The 26364-nt window shown below is 40.1% G+C and overlaps 1 protein-coding gene across 1 annotated transcript in view; it reads right to left on the bottom strand.

Annotated features, from left to right (window-relative positions):
* The window catches only part of PHEX (phosphate regulating endopeptidase homolog X-linked), a 217000-nt gene that overhangs the window by 23723 nt on the left and 166913 nt on the right, over positions 1–26364 (bottom strand). Inside the window, exon 17 of the mRNA XM_035000704.1 lies at positions 5013–5067. Coding sequence (XP_034856595.1) covers positions 5013–5067 — 55 coding nt within the window. The remainder of the gene's footprint in view (positions 1–5012; positions 5068–26364) is intronic.

Genomic DNA, 26364 nt, shown 5'->3' with positions numbered 1-26364 from the left:
CTGCTTTCAAAGGGAGTCACGTTCCCTTGCTTCTGTGACAGACAAGGTCACGAGTGAATGGCAAGGATCGTGAAGCCTTAACCAGAGTTGGAAACTGCAGAATTGTGAGCCAATAGTGGTGGTTTGGAAGTGCTTGAGTGGTGGTTAGGTAGCAATACATAACTGAAACAGTATGTTAATGATAAATGAAGAAATCCATAAGGAGGCTTCTGGATGTGTGTGTGGGTCTGGGACCTTCTCTCCCAACTACAAGTTCCATGAAGGCCAAACCCTTATCTACTTGGTCACTGCTATTTTTCTGTAACTAGGACACAGTAAGAAAGTCGCAGTGATTTAACTCATCGGTTAATTAACTTTACCATTTCACACAAGTGACAGGTCTACATGTAACTTATTTTAGTGATTTAACATGTGGATGAGGATTAAAGACGATTTAAAATCCTTGTTATGAGGATTCTTCCTGAGATTTGCAATTATGCTAAAAATATTTCGCAGTTGGCTCCTGACAAGCGACATCAAAATCACCCGGCAAATGGAAAGGACCCGTAAGTGGAAAGAACAAAAAATTTTTGAGGCAACATGTTATTACAGGACATAATGATCCTTAACATGCTAATTGTTTGTCTCAACCATACCCAAGGAAGTGCTATAAGATTTAATTTTTCCCCTCGGTGGCAATTCTTTCCTTTGTTATTTCTTTCCTGCAAGGTAATTTGCATTTGAAAAAACGCTTCCTACTGTTTTTACATCATTGCAAACCTTCATTACGAAAGTAAGAGCAAAATTATGCATTTCAATCATGGAGCTCCCATGGCAGTGTGGGACAAACTTGTAATTTTACATAGTGCTAGTTTCTGCAGCAGGCTCTACACTATGCAGCCTGTAACCTTGCGGTTTTTCATGCCTCTCAGCCCTGAGCACAGTACTCAGGCCTCTATAACCCCTGGTCAATGCTGGTGACTGGACGGGCTTAAGGGATGAACAATGGAAGCTTATAGGAACTGCTCTGCAATCAATGTCCCTTAAGAGGGACTGCTCTAATGAGCTTCCTATTTGCGAAGGGTAATAAAGAATTCAGAAAATGACTGAATCACTGTAAGTTCCAATTCTCAGTCACATAATCGTGATCCTTTGGACGGGAGACAAGAAAAAGTAATTTTATATGACTGAGCCTTCCAATGATAATGTTTCAGAATGCTGAAGTCCCATCTTCCATTTCATCAATGGACATTATTAAATGAGCATGCCATAAAAATAAATAAACTCAAATGCCTTTTAAAATGGGGCCGGCTGGCCAGAAACAAGAGGACTGCTGCAGAGAAAAATCGAGTCTTCCAAAAACAAAATGGAAAAAATGACCATTTTTCCACCTACTCAGTTTCTCTCGTGTTCTTACTACCCACCCCATGGGTTTAACGTGTGCCCTGTATTCTGCTGTCAACAAGAGGACGGCCAGGCCGCTGTGCAGCAACCATGATCTCACACTGTCATCAAGTAAGGGCTACTCTGTGCCTGAATCAGAAACTCATCAAAACCTCCGATTTGAAAGCAGCTTTCAGGTTATCTACTTCGACTCCTTGGCAGAGGCATGGGCCTCCTCCACAAAAACCCATTCCAATAGTCATAGGACTTCTCCTGGGATTTCTAATAACCAGGAGCTCATGAGGGGGACTGGTCCCTCTTCAGGTGGTTCTAAATAAAACAGCTCTCCCTAACACTGATCCGCGATCTCTCTCCTACGTCTTCTATCTATTGGTCTCGTATAGTCTCTAGCTAAATACCCTCTGACCCCCCTGAATACAGTAAATTGTCTGCCACCTTAACTCTCCTTCAAAAATGTGAAGACACTTACAAGGTTCCCCTTCAAGTGTCCTCAAGTTCTTTAAATTGTTCGTCTTCAGCCATGAATTCTAGACCAGCGTTTCCCAAAACAAAGGCAAAGGGGGAGGTTAGGAACCTCTGGGTTAAACACATTTAAATAGGTTTCTTTCTTACAGAACTTCTTGCAAATTCTTATGCTGCTGAATATTGTAATTCTTCAAAAAAGAAAGGGAGGGTGACTTACCTCTATTACTACTTCATGGAACACACACTTTGGGATGTTGTCTTAGGCTACTTACAATCCTGAATCTTTCCTCTAGAAACAATTTAGCTTGTTGATGTCCCCAGAGCTAGACCCAACATTCAGGGAAAGACTAAGTTGACCAGTGTGAACATAATGGATACCCACTTGCTGGGTCTGGAGGCTAGCTATCCAAAACAGATGTATGGGAAGCCAGCTGACCGGACTGTGATTCCCATGTCTCCAGCATCTCCATCTTTCCAACACCAAGTACCCAAAAGATGCTTAATAATTATTCATTGAGCAGATATCGTAATAGAGGATGGAAGGCTTCAGTGAGGACATAGAACTCTAGGAAAAAAATACAAATCTCTCTCCTACTCAAGTATCAAATATGGCTCAGCCTAAAGCTAAACTCACAGATACTAATATTATTTCCTAGGTTTCTATGATTTTGACTTTTAGATCAGAAAATCATGCTCATGGACCCAATAAACAAATTCACTGAATCAGTAACTTCAAAACCTAACCAGACTATTTCCAAGTCTCTAGGTATATAACCACAATAACAGAAGCTCAGATAAACTGCTAAAGATAAGCAGAATCAAAGAATTCTAGGACATTTTTAGTTTGAAGGAAATTTAGAGAATATTTAGCCTAGACCTTTATTTTTATAGAAATATGTGTAAGTTTTTAATTTGAATAATAGGGAAAAATCAATTCCAAATATCTGAGCACTAATAAAAAACTATGCAGCTGAGGCCTGGGATGATAGTAAGGGATCTGGTTAATGCAAACCAAGAATTTTCATTTATGCTAATGGAGCGCTTCCCTAAGGTAAGCTTTACTGACGCCTGCTCCTGGTCCCCTCAGCACTCACCATTTTTGAGCATACCAGTACAACAGCTTCCAACTGCCAACACCTGAAACTAGTTGCCTGAGGACTTTTTCTGGCTACCAGAGCCCTCGTGGCCGAGACCGGGCAACGCCAGAGAGTTAATACAGCAGGTGGCAGCCCTCAAGTCAATGAGGGAAGGGGAGTTGGATGATCAACACCCCAGCAACCTTGCCCCTGAGGTGGGATTACACTGAAGCATGTTCTACAGTTCCGCAGCAGGACTGAGCCCCAGTTGCTCACAGTGATAACAGGCTTTGAAACACATATGTGGTAGGTAGAATAACGGCCCCCAAAAGATGTCCACATGCTAATACCCAGAAGTCATGATATGTGATGTTATTACATAGCAAAGGGGAATTAAGGTTGCTAATCAGCTGAGCTTAAAATAGGGAGATTATCCTGGATTATCTGGGTGCACCCAATATAATCACACAGGTCCTTCAAAGTGGAGGAGAAGGCAGAAGAGGAGAGTCAGAAGGAGATGTGACTATGGATCTATGGTCAGAGAAATGCAACTTTGCTAGTTTGGAAGATGGAGAAAGGGGTCATGAGCCAAGGAATGTGGGCCAACTCTAGAAGCTAGAAAAGGCAAGGAAACAGATTCCTCCCTAGAGCTTCCAAAAAGGAATGCAGCTGTACCAACATCTTGTGTTTACCCCAGTGAGACCCAGGTTGGACTTCTGACCTAAAGAACCATAAGCTAAGGGCGCCTGGGTGGCTCAGTTGGTTAAGCGACTGCCTTCGGCTCAGGTCATGATCCTGGAGTCCCTGGATCGAGTCCAGCATCGGGCTCCCTGCTCAGCGGGGGGTCTGCTTCTCTGTCTGACCCTCTTCCCTCTCATGCTCTCTCTCATTCTCTCTCTCAAATAAATAAATAAAATCTTTAAAAAAAAAAAGAACCATAAGCTAATAAATTCATGTTGTTTTAAGCCACTAAGTTTGTGATAATTATGGTAGCCACAGGAAACTCATGCAACACAATTTATTGGCTTCCTTCCCTCCCTGTCTCACGTCTCCATTTCCCTGCTGGTGTTTTCTGCTGTCACCTCCCATAAGAACTCCTTGAACTCGATTCCTTGTCATAGGGTCTGCTTTTGGAGAAGTCCAAATCAAAATACTGCCACCATATTTCTCTTACTTTTATATGTATGTGATCCCATATGTTTTTAACCTACAAAATATTTAAATTGTCATTTATCTAAACCAAAACACAAGACACTAAACTTCTAAAAGCAAGACTAAATTTTCTGTATATTAAAGAACCAGAGCAAACAAAGGCACACAATAAAAGTGGTGATATTACCAATAATGAATATTATCAGAATTCCCACTATATATGTAAATTCTGAATTACTTAAGTCTACAATCTGTTGGTATTAATGACCTTTAATATCTCTAACTCCAGAGACTATCAATTTTTGACCTATTATATTACTACCCAGGTTATATTTCTAAAGACAAATTTGATTATCTTTACTTATTCAAAAACTTCTATATGTTCTATTGCTTGTTAATGTCCAGGCTCCTTACCCAGCACTCAGAGCCCTCCAATATCCAATATCAAACTTCTTTTCTAGATGTCTCTTCCACTACTTCCCTTCATATATGACTTGAACCAGCCAAACTAAAATCTTTGCTATTCTATACACACTTTTCTTTCCTCTTCTCACATTATTTCTTCCATTTCTTCCATGGTGTCCGACCCAATACCATCAACTCAAATCCCAACAATCCTTCAAGGTCCAAATATTTGTACTATGAGTCAATGCACAAGTGAATAAATGCATAAAAATGAAAGCTCCATGTGTAGAAGTTGTCTCTCCTGTCCAGTCATACATCCTGGTAAAAAGAATAGGAAGACAAATACCTAAAATGATGAAAGCGCGACTGGCCCACACCAGGTTCCACGCCCTTCTTGTGCTAAACAACCACTGGCTTTGTTTTTTTTGTTCTGTTTTGTTTTGATTTTTGTGACTTTATATTTTATTCTCTGCCAAAGCAGCATGTTCTCCCCTACTCGTCAATAACTGGTTTCTTCACTCATTTACTTACCGAGGATATTCTGTTCCCCAAAAAAAGGGCTTCTGGAGCTCTCCTGCTGGAAACCCTGGGAGAAAGACAAACAAAACTGTAAGGGATACAGAGATTGATTCGATGAGGAGTACTTGGTTCAAGCTTTAGCCTGGAAGTTTCAAAGGTCCATCTGAAAGGTCCTCTTCGTGGAGCTGGGAGTATTCTAAGACATTCAACTGTTTCTAAAACGATATTAATTCAATGGAGTTTGAAATAAGTGCATCACATGAGTTTCAAGGAAACCACTTTGCATGAATATGCTATTGGCATTGTCCAGCCTGCTGTGAACTGGGCTCCTTTATACAGCATGTGCAGGAGGCTTCTGGCTGTCCAGCAGCTTTCCCTGATACAGAGAGGGCCAGCTACACGGATACGCAACCTACGCAGTCAAAGCCCCCCCCCCCCCACCAGGTGCCCCATTTGCATGCAGCATTCTTGATACTTCCTACGAACACAGAACTCCACTAGACCCACAATGTGTGGGAATTCAGTGAGACTCAAAGTGAGTACAAGGGAAGCATGTGACATCTAGGACTGAGTAGAAGGGGCCTCTGGCAGCCCCAAGAAGGTCCTTTCCATTGGAACCAGGATTTTCTTTGATCACCCAAAAAAATGCAGTGGCATTCTGAGAAACAAGAATGACCAAGGAACCCTGTTATATCCTTTCCTACTTGTGTTACTTCTCTGTATTAAACAATCACATACACTGAAAATTACATAGAAGGAAGGGGAAAGACAGGGCTACCCACAGTTCCTTTTCCTTCAGTCCTCCCTTACTCATCAATAAGCCAGAGGTAGACAGTGTGAGTAGAATGTACATGTATTAAGAAATAACAAAAGCCGCTGGGTTAGTTTTGTGCAGCGTTTCCACTGGCCTGGTAAGAACAAATACCTATGCATGTATAAGCTACAAAATACAAACTGTATAATGTTGGTGATTCCACAGGTAAGTCAAAAGCTCTTATATTTTCATTTAAAACTGACATTACACAATATGAAAATGAACCATAAACTTATGCTGATGACTGAAAATGTTTATTTTTCCTACAACTTAACAATGACATTAAATAGCAAATAAAAAACTGACAAGTCTAGAGAAAGAAAGGCCACGGGAGGCAGGACAAAGCTGCATACCTGAGTACCTTTAACTGCACTTTTTCTGACTTTCTGAACTATTTTCATCTGCCACTGGGCCATACAAATTAAGCAGCTGGTTTTGTGCAGATGAGCAGGAGAAATGCTTTGCTTTGGTATTGCAACTCACCACTAAATCTGGCACCCTGGGCGGATTCTGAGAGCTGCGTTAGTAAGTCGTAACAATTGGGAATGTAAAGAATAGTAACAGAAGACAAAACAAAGGGGGGGGAGCGAGCACCCCTTCTGCAATGTCCTTGCCTGCTCCAGCCACCGCTCTAGCCCCCCTGAGACTGAAAGCTCTTCTAGGAGTTAAAATGTTTTCCCTTCCTTCTCTCCCTCTCCACATTCTGTCTACCCCCGGCCATGAGAGAATACTACGACACTGGGAGGAGAAGTGAGGACAAGAAAGCAAGTTCTTAGTTTAGAAGTGAAATGTTAATTCCATATACCTATTCTTTATATTTTCTTCATATCAGTTTGAGATTTCAAGGTACAAAAACCTCACTGCAAAACAGAGATGGATCTAGCTAGGAGTTCTCTCTCTTCCTGCTACTTTCATAGAGAGGAAAACGCATGACTTTGAAGGGGCAACATCATATTAATCTTCATCGTTTTCAAAATTGCCTGAGATTTTTTTTGCATCTTTACATCAATATTCCATCCTTTTTTGGTGATTACTTTTAGTAAGTCATTCGAACTTGGAGAGATATATGCAAATATATATTACATATATATGCAAATCACAGTGTTTATGTGAAAGTCTCGTCTCAGACAACAAATCATCAAAAAGCAATATTTCCCAATAAGAACAATGATCATGAACCAAAGGGATCTAATTATGAAATCATTACGGCGCTCTTGCTTGGTACCACGCCCAGCTGGAAGCATTTCTGTCCACTGCCAACCTCTTTACAGGAAGACATCTGACACCTGCATGTGCCTCTGTTTCTGCGGCTTTTGCTGTCAGGGGCCCCAGACTCGAAGGCCACAGCCATCGCACGCCTCGGGTCAGCTGTGTCTGCTCAGCCTGTCGGGGCCATGGAACCCTCCACTGCTCAACACAAGAATCTGATGCCCTTAGGGCTGTTTTGCTGAAGTGAATGGCTTCACAGTGTAAGCTGCAGGATCGTATCTCAGGAAGTGGATAAGTTGTATTCAGCAAAGGTAGAAGTTAAAAAATAATTAAACAGAAAGGGAATTATTTTCTCTTCTCTCCCTTTTTAATAGGCTTTTCTTATTTTGTTTTGTTTGCAAATCCATTGTATTTCCTTTCCCCCCATCTCAGCACTGCATCACCAGTTTCATACTTTTAAAGCTCTTTTTTTTTAAAGCTCCTTTTCCTATCAGTATATTTATGGGAGGCATCCTCACAATGTAAATGTGTGTATGTACACATACATGTGCCTGCATCCATATTACGTGTTACATATGGACACATTATGCATACACAGAGATATACATAGGAGAGGAGAGAGGGAGGGAGAGGAAGGAAAAAAATGTAACTATTAGATTGGTAAAAAAAATTAGTCAATTTGGTAATAGGTAATACTGGCCAGGGTATAGGAAGCATGTTGGTTTGAGCGTAAACTGTTTGTTGTAAGCCTTTTGATGAGCAATTTAGTCATCTCTTATGCTTTAAATGCCACTTCTAAAAAATGAGTAACTATGTGCTGACATGGAAAAAATATCTAAAAGATATTAAGTGAAAAACCAGCATTCAGTCGTGTATGTGGTCCTTTTCTGCATAACATATGTTAAACATATGTATAGTTACATACAGTCAGTTCTGCTATAACACTTATATTTAAAAGGCAAATTTGCTCTAAGGTGATTGATACACTGGGGAAAAAATTGGGGCATAATTCCAACTTCATGTTTGCTTATGTTTAATTTCGTCCTCAAGAAATGCTAAGTGAAAGCAGAAAATGCACCAAATGAACTGAGCCACACAGGAATACACAAAACTCACACATCCCAACATGGACCACTTGGTTACCTCAGTTTGCCACACGCATTAGAAGCCACAGACACCCACACCTGGTGTTAAAATTTTCCTTGCAACTTCAGATCACCCTCCTTCAACCACGACACAGTAACTCACAAGCTGCAAGTCCTCCAACACCCACTTCAACAAACCTCAGGCCTTTCCAGGGGAAAATGCCATATTTACTGTAGTACTTATGTATTTACTCATTTAACATGTGTAAGACTGTGCTATCATTTTTTTCAAAGATGTTTTTTAGAGAGAGAGCGAGCAAGCGATGGTGTGAGCAGGGGGAGGGGCAGAGGGAGAGGAAGAGGGAGTGAAGCAGACTCCCTGCTGAGTGCAGAGCCTGATGCGGGGCTTTATCTCACGATCTCACGACCCTGAGATCATGACCTGAGCCGAAATCAAGAGTCGGATGCTTAACCAACTGAGCCACCTAGGCACCCCTGTGCTATCATTTTTATTAGGCTCCTGGCTTTTGTTTTCATGTGTCATTGATAATGTTTTTGATTGTTGTGTCCCGAACCCCATTTATCCCATAAGCCTGTGGCTTTTACTGCACAATTTTGCATAACACAGTGATGTTTAGGAACATGTATGTCGCGTTATAGCAGAACTAACTATATATATACATGTGGGCATCTACGTGTATATGAACACATATATATTCCTGCCAGTGGTCCTCAAATTTTATCAGGCATCAGAATGACCTAGAGGGCTTATTGGAACAGATTGCCGGCCCCACCTAAGAGTTTCTGAGTTAGTATGTACGGAGAGGAGGCTAAGAATTTGTGTCTTTAACAAGTTCCCTTGTGATGCTGAAGCTGCTGGTCTAAGAGCCACACTTCAAAAGCTGCTGCCCAGGGGCGCCTGGGTGGCTCAGATGGTTAAGCGTCTGCCTGGGGCTCAGGTCATGATCTCCAGATCCTGGGATCGAGCCCCATGTCGGGCTCCCTGCTCAGTGGGGAGTCTGCTTCTCCCTCTTCCTCTGCCTCTCCCCACTGCTCCTGCTCTCTCTCTGTCTCAAATGAACAAATAAATTCTTTAATTTTTTTTTTAAAGATTTTATTTATTTGACAGAGAGAGAGACACACACACAGTGAGAGAGGGAACACAAGCAGGGGCAGAGGGAGAGGGAGAAGCAGGCTTCCCGCGGAGCAGGGAGCCCGATGTGGGCTCGATCCCAGGACCCTGGGATCATGATCTGAGCTGTAGGCAGACACTTAACGACTGAGCCACCCAGGCGCCCCTAAAAAATTCTTTAAAAAAAAAAAAAAAAGAGCCGCTGCCCAGACACTCATTCATGTGTACTGTGGAGTCATGGCTAAATATGTTCATTGCTGCATCGCTACAATTGAGAAAAGTGTGCCGCAAACCAGATGTCCAGAAGGAGAAAAATGACTTAATTATGGCATAACCATACTATGGACTGCTCTGCAGCAAATGAAAAGAAAGAGGTAGGTCTTAATATTCTAGCATGAAAAAATCTCCCAAGACATGTTGTTGGAATAAAGCAAGGCACAGATACAGATAAACACCATTTCTATTTTTTAAATAAGTAGCATATCTGTGTAGTACATGAATGCAAATGCACAGAAAAGGTCTGTAAAATATGTATCAAAGGGATCAGAGTGGCTGCTTCTTGGAGCTAACGGGAACTAGGAGGTGATGACTGATTAAAGGGATTTTGGACATAGACGTAATGTTGTAAATTTTAACTAGTCAAAGGTAATCAACTCGTGTAATGAAAATTAACTCTGAGGGCGCCTGGGTGGCTCAGTTGGTTAAGCGACTGCCTTCGGCTCAGGTCATGATCCTGGAGTCCCAGGATCGAGTCCCGCATCGGGCTCCCTGCTCGGCAGGGAGCCTGCTTCTCCCTCTGACCCTCCCCCCTCTCATGTGCTCTCTCTCTCTCATTCTCTCTGTCTCAAATAAATAAATAAAATCTTTAAAAAAAAAAAAAGAAAATTAACTCTGAGAAATAAATGTGTATCGGGGCACCTGTGTGGCTCAGTTGGTTAAGCGTCTGCCTTCAGCTTAGGTCATGATCTCAGGATCCTGGGATCGAGCCCTGCGTCCAGCTCTCTGCTTAGCGGGGAGTCTGCTTCTCCCTCTCCCTCTGTGCATGTTCTCTCTCTCTCTACCTCTCTCTCTCACTAATAAATAAATAAAATCTTGAAAAAAAGAAATAAATGTGCATATATTATAGGAAATTCTTCTAAAGATTATACAAAAACTGTTTACAGTTCACTAAGCTTACATAATAGCATTTTGCTCTCACATTTGTCAACACCAGCAAATTTCATTCCTATTTCAAGCAAAAATACAAGTTGTGGATATGTAACTCAAAAGACTAAAGTTCTGACAAAAGAGGGTGCTTGGGTGGCTCAGTCCGTTAAGCGTCTGCCTTCAGCTCAGGTCATGATCCCAGAGTCCTGGGATCGAGTCTCACATCGGGCTCCCTGCTCGGCAGGAAGCCTGCTTCCCCCTCTCCTCCCCACTTGTGCTCTCTCTCGCTATCTCTGTCTCTCTCTCTCAAATAAATAAAAAAATCTAAAAAAAAAATTTAAATTCTAACAAAAGAAAATATTCTTATCTATATATTGTAATAACCTCATTGTTTGTTAGTAAAAATTTCTTTTTCAGATCTGCACCCTGGAAAACCACTAAGGCCTGTTTTCGGCTTTCTACTGGAGTCAAACCTTCCCTTTTTGCTGGAGTTTCCCCACAACTCCCGCATCAGCGAATAACTGACTAACCTCGAGGGATTTTTGTTTAGGACAGAACCGACCATATTCAGTGGGCGATTAACTCAGGCAGGTTCAACTATTTGACCTTTGAAGTCACAAAGTTGTATCTTAACTGTAGCAACCGCTTTCCAAGAAAACTTAAATGCCTCGATATGTTTGGGTTTCAGTATCCATTTTGTTACCGGAAAATTGCACTAGTTAGGTTCTTTAGACAAATGAAGAGAAAAAAACAAAATTAGCCCATTATCCCATAGCTCAGACCCATGAAAACAAAAATATATACTCAGGGATAGCAAATTCATACTGTATGAAGAGACATGAGCAACATTAATAATTTCCCTTTCTCCCCACTCCTCTCTCCCAATGCTGGAACTTTCTTTCCACTACTATCTGCATAGCTTGCTTCAGATATTTACTCAAATGTCAACTTCTCCTTCAAACCTTCCCTAGTGCTTTTTAAAGGAAATAGGCATTATCCTACCCCGTTTCTTGCTTTATATCCCACCATAATACCATCATCTATGACACTCTACACTGTATTTGCTCTGTATAAATTATTGTCTGTCTTTCCCCCAACTAGAAAGCAAGCTCCATAACAAAAGGGATTTTTATTTTCACTATGCTTCTGCTGCATTATCTGGCATGTGATAATCACTCAATAAATATCTGTTGAGTGAATGGAATCTGCACCTTGTGAAACTTGAAAGTATAATCAGGGTTAAGCATTACCTATGATTATGAGTATACGGTGTTAGCCGAAATCGAAAACATTACACGTTACTATTGGTATCACCAACGTGCTGCTTCCTGAGGTTTCCATACTCAATACCAGAACAGAGATATGTTCCATTATTCAAGTTATTTTTCCTTTTGTTCTAGATTAAAGACTTTGTTGATTCCATTCTCTTGCATTTCTGGCAGAACTAGTATAGTTTTGAGGTTGGCACTTTTTCCCCCAATAGATTCTCAACCAGAATGCAGATTTTAACAAGATGAAAAGCCCTGCCCAGCTCCCTGCAAGTTCCATCACCCTTGTGTACTCAGGCGTCCCTACTGCCAAGGAATAAAGTAGGATATGCTCCCCTTCTATGGTTGTGACATGTGGAAAGAGAAATCAGATAAAATGCTGGTTTAGATCAGAGTCCTTTGGTCCTAACAATACTGGATGAATATATTCTCTTTTCCCTACATTCTTTGCATGCTTTCATGTAACTGCCACATTAAGTTTCATACCCATAAAAGCACATGACTCAGGAAAGTTATCATATAGCAAATATTTTGAAAGCATGACTTTCCAAGGTTTTATGTTATGTGGAAGTTTGGGGGATTTTTTTTTTTTTTATATTGACACTTACAAATGGTAATTCTTTAAGACAACTGTGGTCAGACTCAACCATCTTTTCCTGTTGTTTCCATGTTTGGTCAGATTTAACAAAATGGGAGGCCTCCAACTTTCACTTGCCAAGCTTTAAAACCCAGACTGTCTGCGTCTTCCCTTTCTCTATAGCAAACTTTTATAAATATACTAATACAATGGAGGACAACTCAGACTCAACTAAAATTTGGGAGCAATTCATTCTTAAATTCAATCTATCTTTTGACTTCTTTAAAGAAACTAGCATTAGTGAATTTGTTCAGTTAGGATCCCTCCAGTAGCCTCTGGGGCAGAAGAGGCACATCCAGGGCCAAATGATAAAGTTCAGTTCAAAAGAAGGTGATGGGGATGGGGGGGGGGGGGGCAGGATTCTAAAGGAGAATCCAATGGGCCCGAGAATGTGCAGGCCAAAGAACATGCTGACCTCTTTAATTCAATCCATTTCCATACTTGCTATAGCTGCTTTCTCCAGAGATGTACTTGGATTTTCCACTGACTGTGTATCTGTGTCTGTTTTCTTTTCACTATGGGTGTTTGTGATATTTTTGCTAAGGGGCTGATTGTATCAATACAATGTATTATTAGTTTTGTCAAATAATAGGATGTTTAGCCTTTTGCATGGATTTACTGATGTATTAACATGGCTTTATTCTAGTGCATGTTATGACAGTTATTTTCAAAAGTCTTAAGTGTATGCTTATATTACTGAGCTAATCCTTGTATCAATCTACATTTCAGGACTTACTGCTGATATATCGTCTTAGCAACATTATTATACTTCTTGGTGAGATTCACTTGTAGTTACTTCTGCTGACTTGATTATTTTATTTGTCCTATGCAATAACAGCTCCTAGTTCTACAGCTCACTAAATGAACATATTTTAGGACCCTATTTTTGGAGATGTTAATATATTTAAATACCATTGTAACAACTACCAGGAAGAGTTGGGTTTGGTTACGATGATGCCATTTCTACATATAATCATTGGCCACTGACATTTACTAAGCACCTATGATGTTCCAACCCACACAGGGAAGCTGTGAACATACAAATGTCCTCAAAGAACCTACTATCTAGTGAAGGAAAAGGGATGTAACAAAAAATTCTGTATTGTCATATCTAAAAAGGTGAACTGATACCAAAGCTCTTTAAAGTGTATTTTTTTCATTGAAATATGTTTTAAATTAAGTAAAGATGCTTAGAGGTGTTTTGGGAGAGAGGGGTAGCTATACACATGTCTATACTAATGAGTAAAAGATATGACCAGTGAAATCAGTTGAGGTTTGAGGTAGGAGTGGTTTAAGAGAATGGCACTCAGTATGTGGTCATGGTCCAGCAGCATCAACATCACCTGGACACTTGTTAGAGACACAGATTATTGGGCCCTACCCCAGACCTGCTGAGTCAGGAACTCTGGGAGTGGGGTCCAGAGTTTTCAGCAGGTCCCCCAGGTTATTCTGGTACGTGCTAGTTGAGACCTACTGGTTTAGGTCAGGATAAAGATTCTCAATCCCACTGTACATCAGAATCCCTTGGGAAGCTTTTAAAAAGTAGACCCATGTCAAAGCCTCTGCCCAGACCTACTGAGCCATAATCTCTGGGATGAAGCCTTGAACATGAGTATGTTTTAAAAGCACCTCAGGTGACTCCAATATGCCAAGAAATTCAGAAGTCTTGGTTTAGGAAAAATAAGGCACTCCTTATATTTAACTCATGTATATAAATCAGCCCTCTAGTCTCATTCTCCTCTCTTCACCACTCCTCAATACTGTGCTTGTAACATATAATTAGATATTTTTCTTATAATTTTGCAGACTATACTTTCAAAACTGAAATTTTACATGGCTAACAAATTATCATTGTACAAAGGACAAAAATAGTTTTAATTGCAACTGCTTTGGAAAATCCAGAATGAATGCTCACTCTAAGAGGAAATAAGTGTTACGTCTTATTCAGGCTTAGTTCTCATAATCAGATAAGCCAGATACCATTCTTCTAGAATCTAGGGGACCATCAGTTGAGACATGGAAATTGCTGCAATTACAAAGCACTTCTGGTTATATTTTCTGCTGTAAAGCGATTTCATTGTCATCACTGCTAAGATTAATAGTGGCTTTTTTTTTTTCAATTTGGCATCTTGCAGTAGTTTGGTGAATGCCAACCTTCCTCTTTCCAGAAAGTATCAAGTACTAACAGCTGTGACTCATGTCAAGGGATTCAGCAAGATGCCTTAGCCATCTGCTGGCTTCCTACAGGTAACCTCCTGCCACTGTATCTATCATCCTAGAACTGACAAGCAGAAAGCAGCTTCTAAAATCTGTCCTCCATCTTGAAACTTCCTCTTCTAGCTCTTCTGTACTTTTTCTGCCATAATTACCTTTAGGCTGCAACAAAGAGAACCTCCTCTCTTTTACCAGTGTGACCAACCATCCCTGTTTGCCCAAATCTGAGGAAGCTCCTGGGATACAGCATTTTCAGTGTTAAAATCAGGACAGTCCCAGGCAACCAAGACAAGTTAGTCCTCCTTTTACCCAACCAAGTTGACCTATTTTGCATTTGCTGCATTTTTATACCTCAGAGGTTCTCAAACTTCAGCATCGAGCAGACATTTGATGGTTAAAATCTTCTTAAAATATAAATTGCTGGGCCCACACCCAGATGCTTGTTTATCACAAGTGATGCTGATGCAGATGATCCAGGGACAATACTTTGAGAACCACTGCTACAGTTCAATATCTGACAAAGAAAACAAAAATTTCCCCCCACTATAAAGCTCTGTATCTCCTATTCTATTATTCCAACAGGTCATTTCATATACACAATTGCTGTCCTAGGTATTCAAAACTGACACTAAACGCAGTGATGTTTATAGCCCAGGCCTGGGAATATAAAAGATGTTCAGCAAATGCTTGTCTGGGTCCCTGATCCATATCTGGGTTTGAGATAATGGTCTTAAGAATGAAAATATGACTAACATTTTCCCTTATGTCAATTCGACCAAAAAAAAAAGTCTCTTTCATCTCCTCCAAAAGCAACTTTTTTTTTTTAAGATTTTATTTATTTATTTGAGAGACAGAATGAGATAGAGAGAGCATGAGAGTGGGGAGGGTCAGAGGGAGAAGCAGACTCCCTGCTGAGCAGGGAGCCCGATGCGGGACTCGATCCCGGGACTCCAGGATCATGACCTGAGCCGAAGGCAGTCGCTTAACCAACTGAGCCACCCAGGCGCCCCAAAAGCAACTTTATAAGGCATATCTCAGTAAAAGAAAACCATCTCCTCTATTGTTAATGGAAATATAAACTGGTACTACTTTTCTCAAGAGAAGTTGGGTAAGATGTATTTTAAAACCCCTAAAATGGACATACCATTTGACTCAGCAATTCCTCCACATCTAGGAATTTACCCTAAAGAAACAGACTCAGATTTGCATAAAAACATATCACAAAACTTACCACAGAGGTTTTTTTTAAAAACAAAAAAACAAACAGCCTAAGTATTTATTGGTAGGAAATTAACTAAAGAAATCAAGGTGTTTTTATTTGGTGGAATACTATGCATGATAACTTAGGATTACATGTAATAAATGGAGACAATATTCATGTTACAATGTTCAGTTTGGGGGAAGCAGCATTATTGGATGAGTCCATATTTAGTTTCAAATTTTTTAAAGATTTATTTATTTCACAGACAGCACGAGCGGGAGTGGCAGAAGGAGAGAGAACCTCACACAGAGTCTGTGCCAAGAACGGAGCCCAACGTGGGGCTTGATCTCATGACCCTGAGATCAAGACCTGAGCCAAAACCAGGAGTTGGACACTTCACCGACTGCTCCACCCAGGTGCCCCTAGTTTCAGTTTTAAATGTGTAGATAAACATAAGTTTGAGAGGTATTCAACAAAATCTTTAAATGATGACACAAACTTTAAAATTTTTTTAGCTTAAAAACATGAGAGAGAGAAAGACAAGACAGGAACAGAGAAAATCTTCAGAAACAACCACAAAACAAGTAATAAAATGGCAGTAAATACATATTACCAATAATCATTTTGAATATAAATGGACTAAATGCTCCAACCAAAAGGCATAGGGTGTCAGAATGAATAAAAAAATACAAGACCCATCTCATCTATATATTGCCTCCAAGAGACTCATTTTAGGCCTAAGGACACCTGCAGATTGAAAGTGAGGGGATGTGGAAACATCTATCATGCAAATGGATATCAAAAGAAAGCCAGAGGAGCCATACTTGTATTGGACAAAACAGACTTGAAAACAAAGACTGTAACAAGAGACAAAGAAGAATGTTATATAATAATAAAGGGGACAACCCAACAAGAAAATACAACTATTGTAAATATGCACCCAACACGGGAGCACCTAAATACATAAAACAGGCAATAACAAACATAAAGGAACTCATCAATAATAATACAATAATAGTAGGGAACTTTAATACCCCACTTACATCAACAGATCATCTAAACAGAAACTCATAAGAAAACAATGGCCTTGAATGACGCACTGGAACAGATGGACTTAACAGATATTTTCAGAACATTCCACCCTAAAACAGCGGAATACACATTCTTTTCAAGTGCACACAGAACATTCTCCAGAATAGATCACATATTAGCCCACAAAACCAGCCTCAACAAATTCAAGAAGATCCAAGTCATACCATGCATCTTCTCTGACCACAACACTATGAAACTAGAAATCAACCACAAGAAAAAAATCTAGAAAAACCACAAATACATGGAGGTTAAACAACATGCTACTAAAGATGAATGGGTCAACCAGGAAATAAAAGAAGAAATAAAAAACACATGGAGGGGGCAGACCAAGATGGTGGAGGAGTAAGAGACCTGGATTTCGTCTCCTCTCAGGAATTCAGCTGGATAGGGATCAAACCATTCTGAACACCTACAAACTCAACAGGAGATCGAAGAAAAGAAGAGCAACAACTCTCTCATCAGAAAAGCGACCACTTTCTGGAAGGTAGGACGTGCGGAGAAGTGAATCCGAGGCGATATTCGGGAAGATAGACGGCGGGGGAGGGGCCCCGTCGGCCGCTTCTGGCAAGTGATAGAGCCGCGGAGCACAAATCGGAACTTTTAAAAGTCTGCTCCGCCGAGGGACGTCACTCTGGTGGCTAAGCGGGGGCTGGAACCCTCCGGGACACTGTGGTCTCAGGACCCTCGGGGTCACAGAAAGACCGGGGGTGCCTGAGGGCGGCAGAGCTCCCAGGTGATGGAGGAGGGAAGCCGGCTGCAGAGGCGGAGCCCAGGCGGGCTCTCAGCTCGGGGTGGCCATAAACCGTGATCCGCGGCCCAGTCGGGCCCCTGCTCCTCCAGCAGGGACCCAACAAGCAGCAGATCTGGGGAGACTCACCTTCCTCCCCCGGGAGGAGCCATGCGGGAGTGCACCGCAGGGATCTGCTGGGTTTGGAGACTCCACCCGGGGTCGGGTGCCAGAGAGAGAAACACTCGGACACAGGCCAGGTGAGCACGGAGTGCGGCCCGAGACCGGGGAGACGGGAGTGACTGACGGCTTTTCTCAGGGGGCTCACTGAGGAGCGGGGCCCCGAGTTCTCGGCTCCTCCGGGGGGAGATTGGGAGGCCGCCATTTTCACTCTCCGCCTCCAAAGCTGTAAGGAAAGCTCGCAGGGAACAAAAGCCCCGGAGAGCAAACCCGAGCAGATTGCTTGGCCGGGAGGGGGCAAGGGCGGGGCACTTCCGCCTCCGGCACAGACATTTGGAAACCACGGCAACAGGCCCCTCCCCAGAAGATCAGCGAGAACAGCCAGCCAAGACCAAGTTTACTGATCAACGAGAACGGCAGAACTCCAGTCCTAGGGGAATACTGCACATAGAATTCATGGCTTTTTTACCATGATTCTTTAGTCTTTCAAGGTTAATTTTTTTTAACTGTCTTTTTTTCTTTTTTTTTTTTTTGAATTTTTCTTTTTCCCTTTTTCAACCAACATCTTATCAATCCTTTTTTTAAAAAAACATTTTTATTTTTCATTTTTAGAGTCATATTCTATCCCTTCATAGTAGTTACCTGTATTTTTGGCATATATATATATAAGTTGTTCTCTCTTTAAAATTTTGAGATACTTTCTTCTAACAGATTAAAATATACCCTAAATCTCTAGTATATGGTTTTTTCTACTCCCCTGCCTGATCACATTCTCTCCTTTTTTTCTTTTTTCTTTTTTTAAATCCTCTTCTCTTTTTTCAAACAACTTCTTATCAATTCCTTTTATAAAATTTTTTATAATTTCCATCTTTACAGTCATATTCCATCCCTTCATCATATCAACCCTTATTTTTGTACACATATAAGTTTTTCTTTCTTTAAAATTTTGGGAGGCACTTTCTTCTAAAAGACCAAAATACACCCCAAATCTAGTGTGTGGCACTGATCTATATACCAGCCTGAGCATATTTGATCACATTCTGGTTTTTTGTTGTTGTTGTTGTTTTGTTTTGTTCTGTTTTTGTTTGTTTTTATCTTTATCTTTTTCTTTTTTTTCTTTTTCTTTTTTCTCTCTTTCCATTTCTTTTTCCACTGCTTCAGGTCTTTCGGATTTGTTTAGAGTATATTTTCTGGGGACGTTGTTACTCTGCTAGCATTTTGTTCTCTCATTAATCTATTCTCTGCACAAAATGACAAGATGGAAAAAATCACCTCAACAAAAAGAACAAGAGGTAGTACCGACTGCCAGGGACCTACTGAATACAGACATTAGTACGATGTCAGATCTAGAGTTCAGAATCATCACTTTACAGATACTAGCTGGGCTTGAAAAAAATATGGAAGTTATTAGAGAAACCCTTTCTGGAGAAGTAAAAGAACTAAAATCTAACCAAGTAGAAATCAAAAAGGCTATTAATGAGGTGCAATCAAAAATGGGGGCACTAACTGCTAGGATAAATGAGGCAGAAGAGAGAATCAGTAATATAGAAGACCAAATGATGGAAAATAAAGAAGCTGAGAAAAAGAGAGATAAACAACTACTGGAGCACGAGGGCAGAATTCGAGAGATAAGCGATACCATAAGACGAAACAACATTAGAATAATTGGGATCCCAGAAGAAGAAGAAAGAGAGAGAGGGGCAGAAGGTATAATGGAGCAAATTATAGCAGAGAACTTCCCTAATTTGGGGAAGGAAACAGGCATCAAAATCCAGGAAGCACAGAGAACCCCTCTCAAAATCAATAAAAATAGGTCAACACCCCGACATCTAATAGTAAAACTTACGAGTCTCATAGACAAAGAGAAAATCCTGAAAGCAGCTCGGGAGAAGAGATATGTAACCTACAAGGGTAGAAACATTAGATTGGCAACAGACCTATCCACAGAGACCTGGCAGGCCAGAAAGGACTGGCAGGATATATTCAGAGCACTAAATGAGAAAAATATGCAGCCAAGAATACTCTATCCAGCTAGGCTGTCATTGAAAATTGAAGGAGAGATAAAAAGCTTCCAGGACAAACAAAAACTAAAGGAATTTGCAAACACAAAACCAGCCCTACAAGAAATCTTGAAAGGGGTCCTCTAAGCAAAGAGAGAGCCTAAAAGCAACATAGACCAGAAAGGAACACAGACAATATACGGTAACAGTCACCTTACAGGCAATACAATGGCACTAAATTCCTATCTTTCAATAGTTACCCTGAATGTAAATGGGCTCAATGCCCCAATCAAAAGACACAGGCTATCAGACTGGATTAAAAAACAAGACCCATCGATATGCTGTCTGCAAGAGACTCATTTTAGAACCAAAGACACCCCCAGATTGAAAGTGAGGGGGTAGAAAACCATTTACCATGCTAATGGACACCAAAAGAAAGCTGGGGTGGCAATCCTTCTATCACACAAATTAGATTTTAAACCAAAGACTGTAATAAGAGATGAGGAAGGACATTATATCCTACTTAAAGGGTCTATCCAACAAGAAGATCTAACAATTGTAAATATCTATGCCCCTAACATGGGAGCAGCCAATTATATAAGCCAATTAATAACAAAAGGAAAGAAACACATTGACAACAATACAATAATAGTGAGGGACTTTAACACCCCCCTCACTGAAATGGACAGATCGTCTAAGCAAAAGATCAACAAGGAAATAAAGACTTTAAATGACACACTGGACCAAATGGACTTCACAGACATATTCAGAACATTCCATCCCAAAGCAATGGAATACACATTCTTCTCTAGTCCCCATGGAACATTCTCCAGAATCAATCACATCCTAGGTCATAAATCAGGTCTCAACCGGTACCAAAAGATTGGGATCATTCCCTGCCTATTTTCAGACCACAATGCTTTGAAACTAGAACTCAATCACAAGAGGAAAGTCGGAAAGAACTCAAATACATGGAGGCTAAAGAGCATCCTACTGAAGAATGAATGGGTCAACCAGGAAATTAAAGAAGAATTAAAAAAATACATGGAAACCAATGATAATGAAAACACGACTATTCAAAATCTTTGGGATGCAGCAAAGGCAGTCCTAAGAGGAAAGTATATAGCAATACAAGCCTTTCTCAAGAAACAAGCAAGGTCTCAAGTACACAACCTAACCCTCCACCTAAAGGAGCTGGAGAAAGAACAGCAAATAAAGCCTAAACCCAGCAGGAGAAGAGAAATCATAAAGATCAGAGCAGAAATCAATGAAATAGAAACTAAAAGAACAGTAGAACAGATCAACGAAACTAGGAGCTGGTTCTTTGAAAGAATTAACAAGATTGATAAACCCCTGGCCAGACTTATCAAAAAGAGAAGAGAAATGACCCAAATCAACAAAATCATGAATGAAAGAGGAGAGATCACAACCAACACCAAAGAAATACAATAATTATAAGAACATATTATGAGCAACTCTATGCCAGTAAATTAGATAACCTGGAAGAAATGGATGCATTCTTAGAGATGTATCAACTATCAAAACTGAACCAGGAATAGAAAACCTGAACAGACCTATAACCACTAAGGAAACTGAAGCACTCATCAAAAATCTCCCAAAAAACAAAAGTCCAGGGCCAGATGGCTTCCCAGGGGAATTCTACCAAACATTTCAAGAAGAATTAATACCTATTCTTCTGAAACTGTTCCAAAAAATAGAAATGGAAGGAAAACTTCCAAACTCATTTTATGAGGCCAGCATTATCTTGATCCCCAAACCAGACAAAGACCCCATCAAAAAGGAGAATTACAGACCAATATCCCTGATGAACATGGATGCAAAAATTCTCACCAAAATACTAGCCAATAGGATCCAACAGTATATTAAAAGGATTATTCACCATGACCAAGTGGGATTTATCCCTGGGCTGCAAGGTTGGTTCAACATCCGCAAATCAATCAATGTGATACAATACATTAACAAAAGAAAGAACAAGAATCATATGATCCTCTCAATAGATGCAGAAAAAGCTTTTGACAAAGTACAGCATCCTTTCTTGATCAAAACTCTTCAGAGTATAGGCATAGAGGGTACATACCTCAATATCATAAAAGCCATCTATGAAAAACCTACAGCGAATATCATTCTCAATGGGGAAAAACGGAGAGCTTTCCCCCTAAGGTCAGGAACGCGGCAGGGATGTCTACTATCACCACTGCTATTCAACATAGTATTGGAAGTCCTAGCCACAGCAATCAGACAACAAAAAGAAATAAAAGGCATCCGAATTGGCAAAGAAGAAGTCAAATTCTCACTCTTTGCAGATGATATGATACTTTATGTGGAAAACCAAAAAGACTACACCCCAAAACTGCTAGAACTCATACAGGAATTCAGTAAAGTGGCAGGATATAAAATCAATGCACAGAAATCAGTGGCATTCCTATATACCAAGAACAAGACAGAAGAAAGAGAAATTAAGGAGTCGATCCCATTTACAATTGCACCCAAAACCATAAGATACCTAGGAATAAATCTAACCAAAGAGGCAAAGGATTTGTACTCAGAAAACTATAAAATACTCATGAAAGAAATTGAGGAAGACACAAAGAAATGGAAAAACGTGCCATGCTCATGGATTGGAAGAACAAATATTGTGAAGATGTCTATGCTACCTAGAGCAATCTACACATTCAATGCAATCCCCATCAAATTACCATCCACTTTTTTCAAAGAAATGGAACAAATAATCCTAAAATTTGTATGGAACCAGAAAAGACCCCAAATAGCCAGAGGAATGTTGAAAAAGAAAAGCAAAGCTGGCGGCATCACAATTCCGGACTTCCAGCTCTATTACAAAGCTGTCATCATCAAGACAGCATGGTATTGCCCCAAAAACAGACACATAGATCAATGGAACAGAATAGAGAGCCCAGAAATGGACCCTCAACTCTATGGTCAACTCATCTTTGACAAAGCAGGAAAGAATGTCCAATGGAAAACAGACAGTCTCTTCAACAAATGGTGTTGGGAAAATTGGATAGCCACATGCAGAAGAATGAAACTGGACCATTTCCTTACACCACACACAAAAATAGACTCCAAATGGTTGAAAGACCTCAATGTGAGACAGGAGTCCATCAAAATCCTAAAGGAGAACACAGGCAGCAACCTCTTCGACCTCAGCCGAAGCAACTTCTTCCTAGAAACATCGCCAAAGGCAAGGGAAGCAAGGGCAAAAATGAACTATTGGGACTTCATCAAGATAAAAAGCTTTTGCAAAGCAAAGGAAACAGCCAACAAAACCAAAAGACAATCGACAGAATGGGAGAAGATATTTGCAAATGACATATCAGATAAAGGGCTAGTATCCAAAATCTATAAAGAACTCATCAAACTCAACACCCAAAGAACAAAGAATCCAATCAAGAAATGGGCAGAAGGCATGAACAGACATTTTTCCAAAGAAGACATCCAAATGGCCAGCAGACACATGAAAAAGTGCTCAATATCGCTCGGCATCAGGGAAATCCAAATCAAAACGTCAATGAGATACCACCTCACACCAGTCAGAATGGCTAAAATTAACAAGTCAGGAAACGACAGATGTTGGCGGGGATGTGGAGAAAGGGGAACCCTCCTACACTGTTGGTGGGAATGCAAGCTGCTGCAGCCACTCTGGAAAACAGTATGGAGGTTCCTCAAAAAGTTGAAAATAGAGCTACCATATGATCCAGCAATTGCACTACTGGGTATTTACCCCAAAGATACAAAAGTAGGGATCCGAAAGGGTACGTGCACCCCGATGTTTATAGCAGCAATGTCCACAATAGCCAAACTGTGGAAAGAGCCAAGATGTCCATCGACAGATGACTGGATAAAGAAGATGTGGTATATATATACAATGGAATATTATGCAGCCATCAAAAGGAATGAGATCTTGCCATTTGCAACGACATGGATGGAACTGGAGGGTATTATGTTGAGTGAAATAAGTCAAACAGAGAAAGACATGTATCATATGATCTCACTGATATGAGGAATTCTTAATCGCAGGAAACAAACTGAGGGTTGCTGGAGTGGGGGGTGGGGTGGGAGAGATGGGGTGACTGGGTGATAGACACTGGGGAGGGTATGTGCTCTGGTAAGCGCTGTGAATTGTGCAGGACTGTTGAATCTCAGATCTGTACCTCTGAAACAAATAATGCAATATATGTTAAGAAAAAAAAAAAAGAAGAAGAAGGTAGCAGGAGGGGAAGAATGAAGTGGAGGAAATCGGAGGGGTAGACGAACCATGAGAGATGATGGACTCTGAAAAACAAACTGAGGGTTCTAGAGGGGAGGGGGGTGGGAGGATGGGTTAGCCTGGTGATGGGTATTGAGGAGGGCACGTTCTGTATGGAGCACTGGGTGTTATGCACAAATAATGAATCATGGAACACTACATCTAAAACTAATGATGTAATGTAGGGGATTAACATAAGAATTAAAAAAAAAAAACCACATGGAAACAAATGAACATGAGAACACAACAGTCCAAAACCTTGGGGATGCAGCAAAAGCGGTCCTAAAAGGCAAGATACAGCAATACTGGCCTACCTCAAGGATCAAGGAAAATCTTAAATAAACAACCTAACCTTCCACCTAAAGGAGATAGAGAAAGAAGAACAAACAAAGCCTAAAACCAGCAGAAGGAAGGAAATAATAAAGATGAGAGCAGAAACAAATGATATAGAAACTAAAAAAATAATAAAACAGATCAATGAAACCAGGAGCTTGTTCTTCGAAAAAAGTCAATAAAGTTGATAAATCTCTAGCCAGAGTTATCAAGAAAAAAAGAGAAAGGACTCAAATAAATAAAATCACAAATGAGAGAGGAGAAATAACAACCAACACCAGAGATATACAAACAATCATTAGAGAATATTATGAAAAGCTATATGCCAACAAATTGGACAACCTACAAGAAATGCATAAATTCTTAGAAACATATAAACTACCAAAACTGAAACGGGAAGAACTAGAAAATCTGAACAAATAACCAGCAAAGAAACTGAATGAGTAAAAAAACAAAACAAAACTCCCAACAAACTAAAGTCCAGGACCAGATGGCTTCACAGGCAAAGTCTACCAAACATTTAAAGAAGAATTAACTATTCTTCTCAAACTGTTCCAAAAAATAGAAAAGGAATGAAAACTTCCAAATTCATTCTATGAGGCCAGCATTATCCTGATACCAAAACCAGATAAAGACACCACTAAAAAAGAGAACTACAGGCCAAAATCCCTGATGAACACAGATATAAAAATCCTCAATACTAGCAAACTGAATTCAACAATAAACTTAAAAAGTCATTCACCATGATCAAGTGGGACTTATTTCTGGGCTGTAAGGGTGTTTCAATATTTGCAAATCAATCAACATGATATATCATATCAATAAGAGAAAGGATAAGCATATGATCATTTCAATAGATGCAGAAAAAGCATTTGACAAAGTTTAACATCCATTCATGATAAAAATCCTCAACAAAAGTAGATTTAGAAAGAACATACCTCAACATAATAAAGGCCGTATATGAAAAACCCACAGCCAACATCATCCTCAATGGTAAGAAACTGAGAGCTTTTTGCTGAAGATCAGCAACAAGACAAGGATGTCTACTCTTACCACTTCTTTTGACATAGTACTGGAAGTCCTAGCCACAGCAATCAAACAAAAAGAGATAAATGGCATCAAAATTGGTAAGGAGAGGTAAAACTTAAACTGTGTGTTGATGACATGGTACTCTACATAGAAAACCCAAAAAACTTCACCAAAAAACTACTAGAATTGATAAACGAATTTAGTAAAGTCACAGAATACAAAATCAATGTACAGAAATCTGTTGCATTTCAATATGCCAATAATGAAACAGCAGAAAGAGAAATTAAGACAGCAATCCCATTTACAACTGCACCCAAAATAATAAGATACCTACGAATAAACCTAACCAAAGAGGTGAAAGACCTGTACAACGAAAACTATAAAACAATGATGAAAGAAACACAAAGGAATGGAAAGACATTCCATGGGAGCTCATGGAACGGAAGAACAAATATCGTTAAAAATGTCTATACTACCCAAAGCAATCTACACATTTAAAGCAATCCCTAACAAAATACCACCAGCATTTTTCCTATAGAGCTAGAACAAACAATCCTAAAGTTTGTATGAAACCATAAAAGACCCTAAGTAGCCACAGCAATCTTGAAAAAGAAAAGCAAAACTGGAGACATCACACACAATTCCAGACCTCAAGTTATATTACAAAGCTGTAGCCATCAAAACAGTAAATTGGCACAAAAATAGAAATGTAGATCAATGGAACCGAACAGAAAAACCAGAAATAAATCTACAACTATATGGCAATTAACCTTCAACAAAGCAGGAAAGAATAGCCAATGGGAAAAGGACAGTCTGTTCAGCAAATGGTGTTGGGAAAACTAGACAGCAACATGCAGAAGAATAAAACTGAACCACTTTCTTATGTCACACACAAAAATAAATTCAAAATGGATGAAAGACCTAAAGGTGAGACCTATAACCATAAAAATCTTAGAAGAGAACACAGGCAGTAACCTCTTTGACATCAGCTGTAGCAACTTCTTTCTAGATA

This window comes from Mirounga leonina, unplaced genomic scaffold (genome assembly GCF_011800145.1).
Source record: "Mirounga leonina isolate KUSES-001 unplaced genomic scaffold, KU_Mleo_1.0 Mir_101595, whole genome shotgun sequence".
Lineage (NCBI taxonomy): Eukaryota > Metazoa > Chordata > Mammalia > Carnivora > Phocidae > Mirounga > Mirounga leonina.
This window is presented reverse-complemented; position numbering and strand designations above follow the sequence as displayed.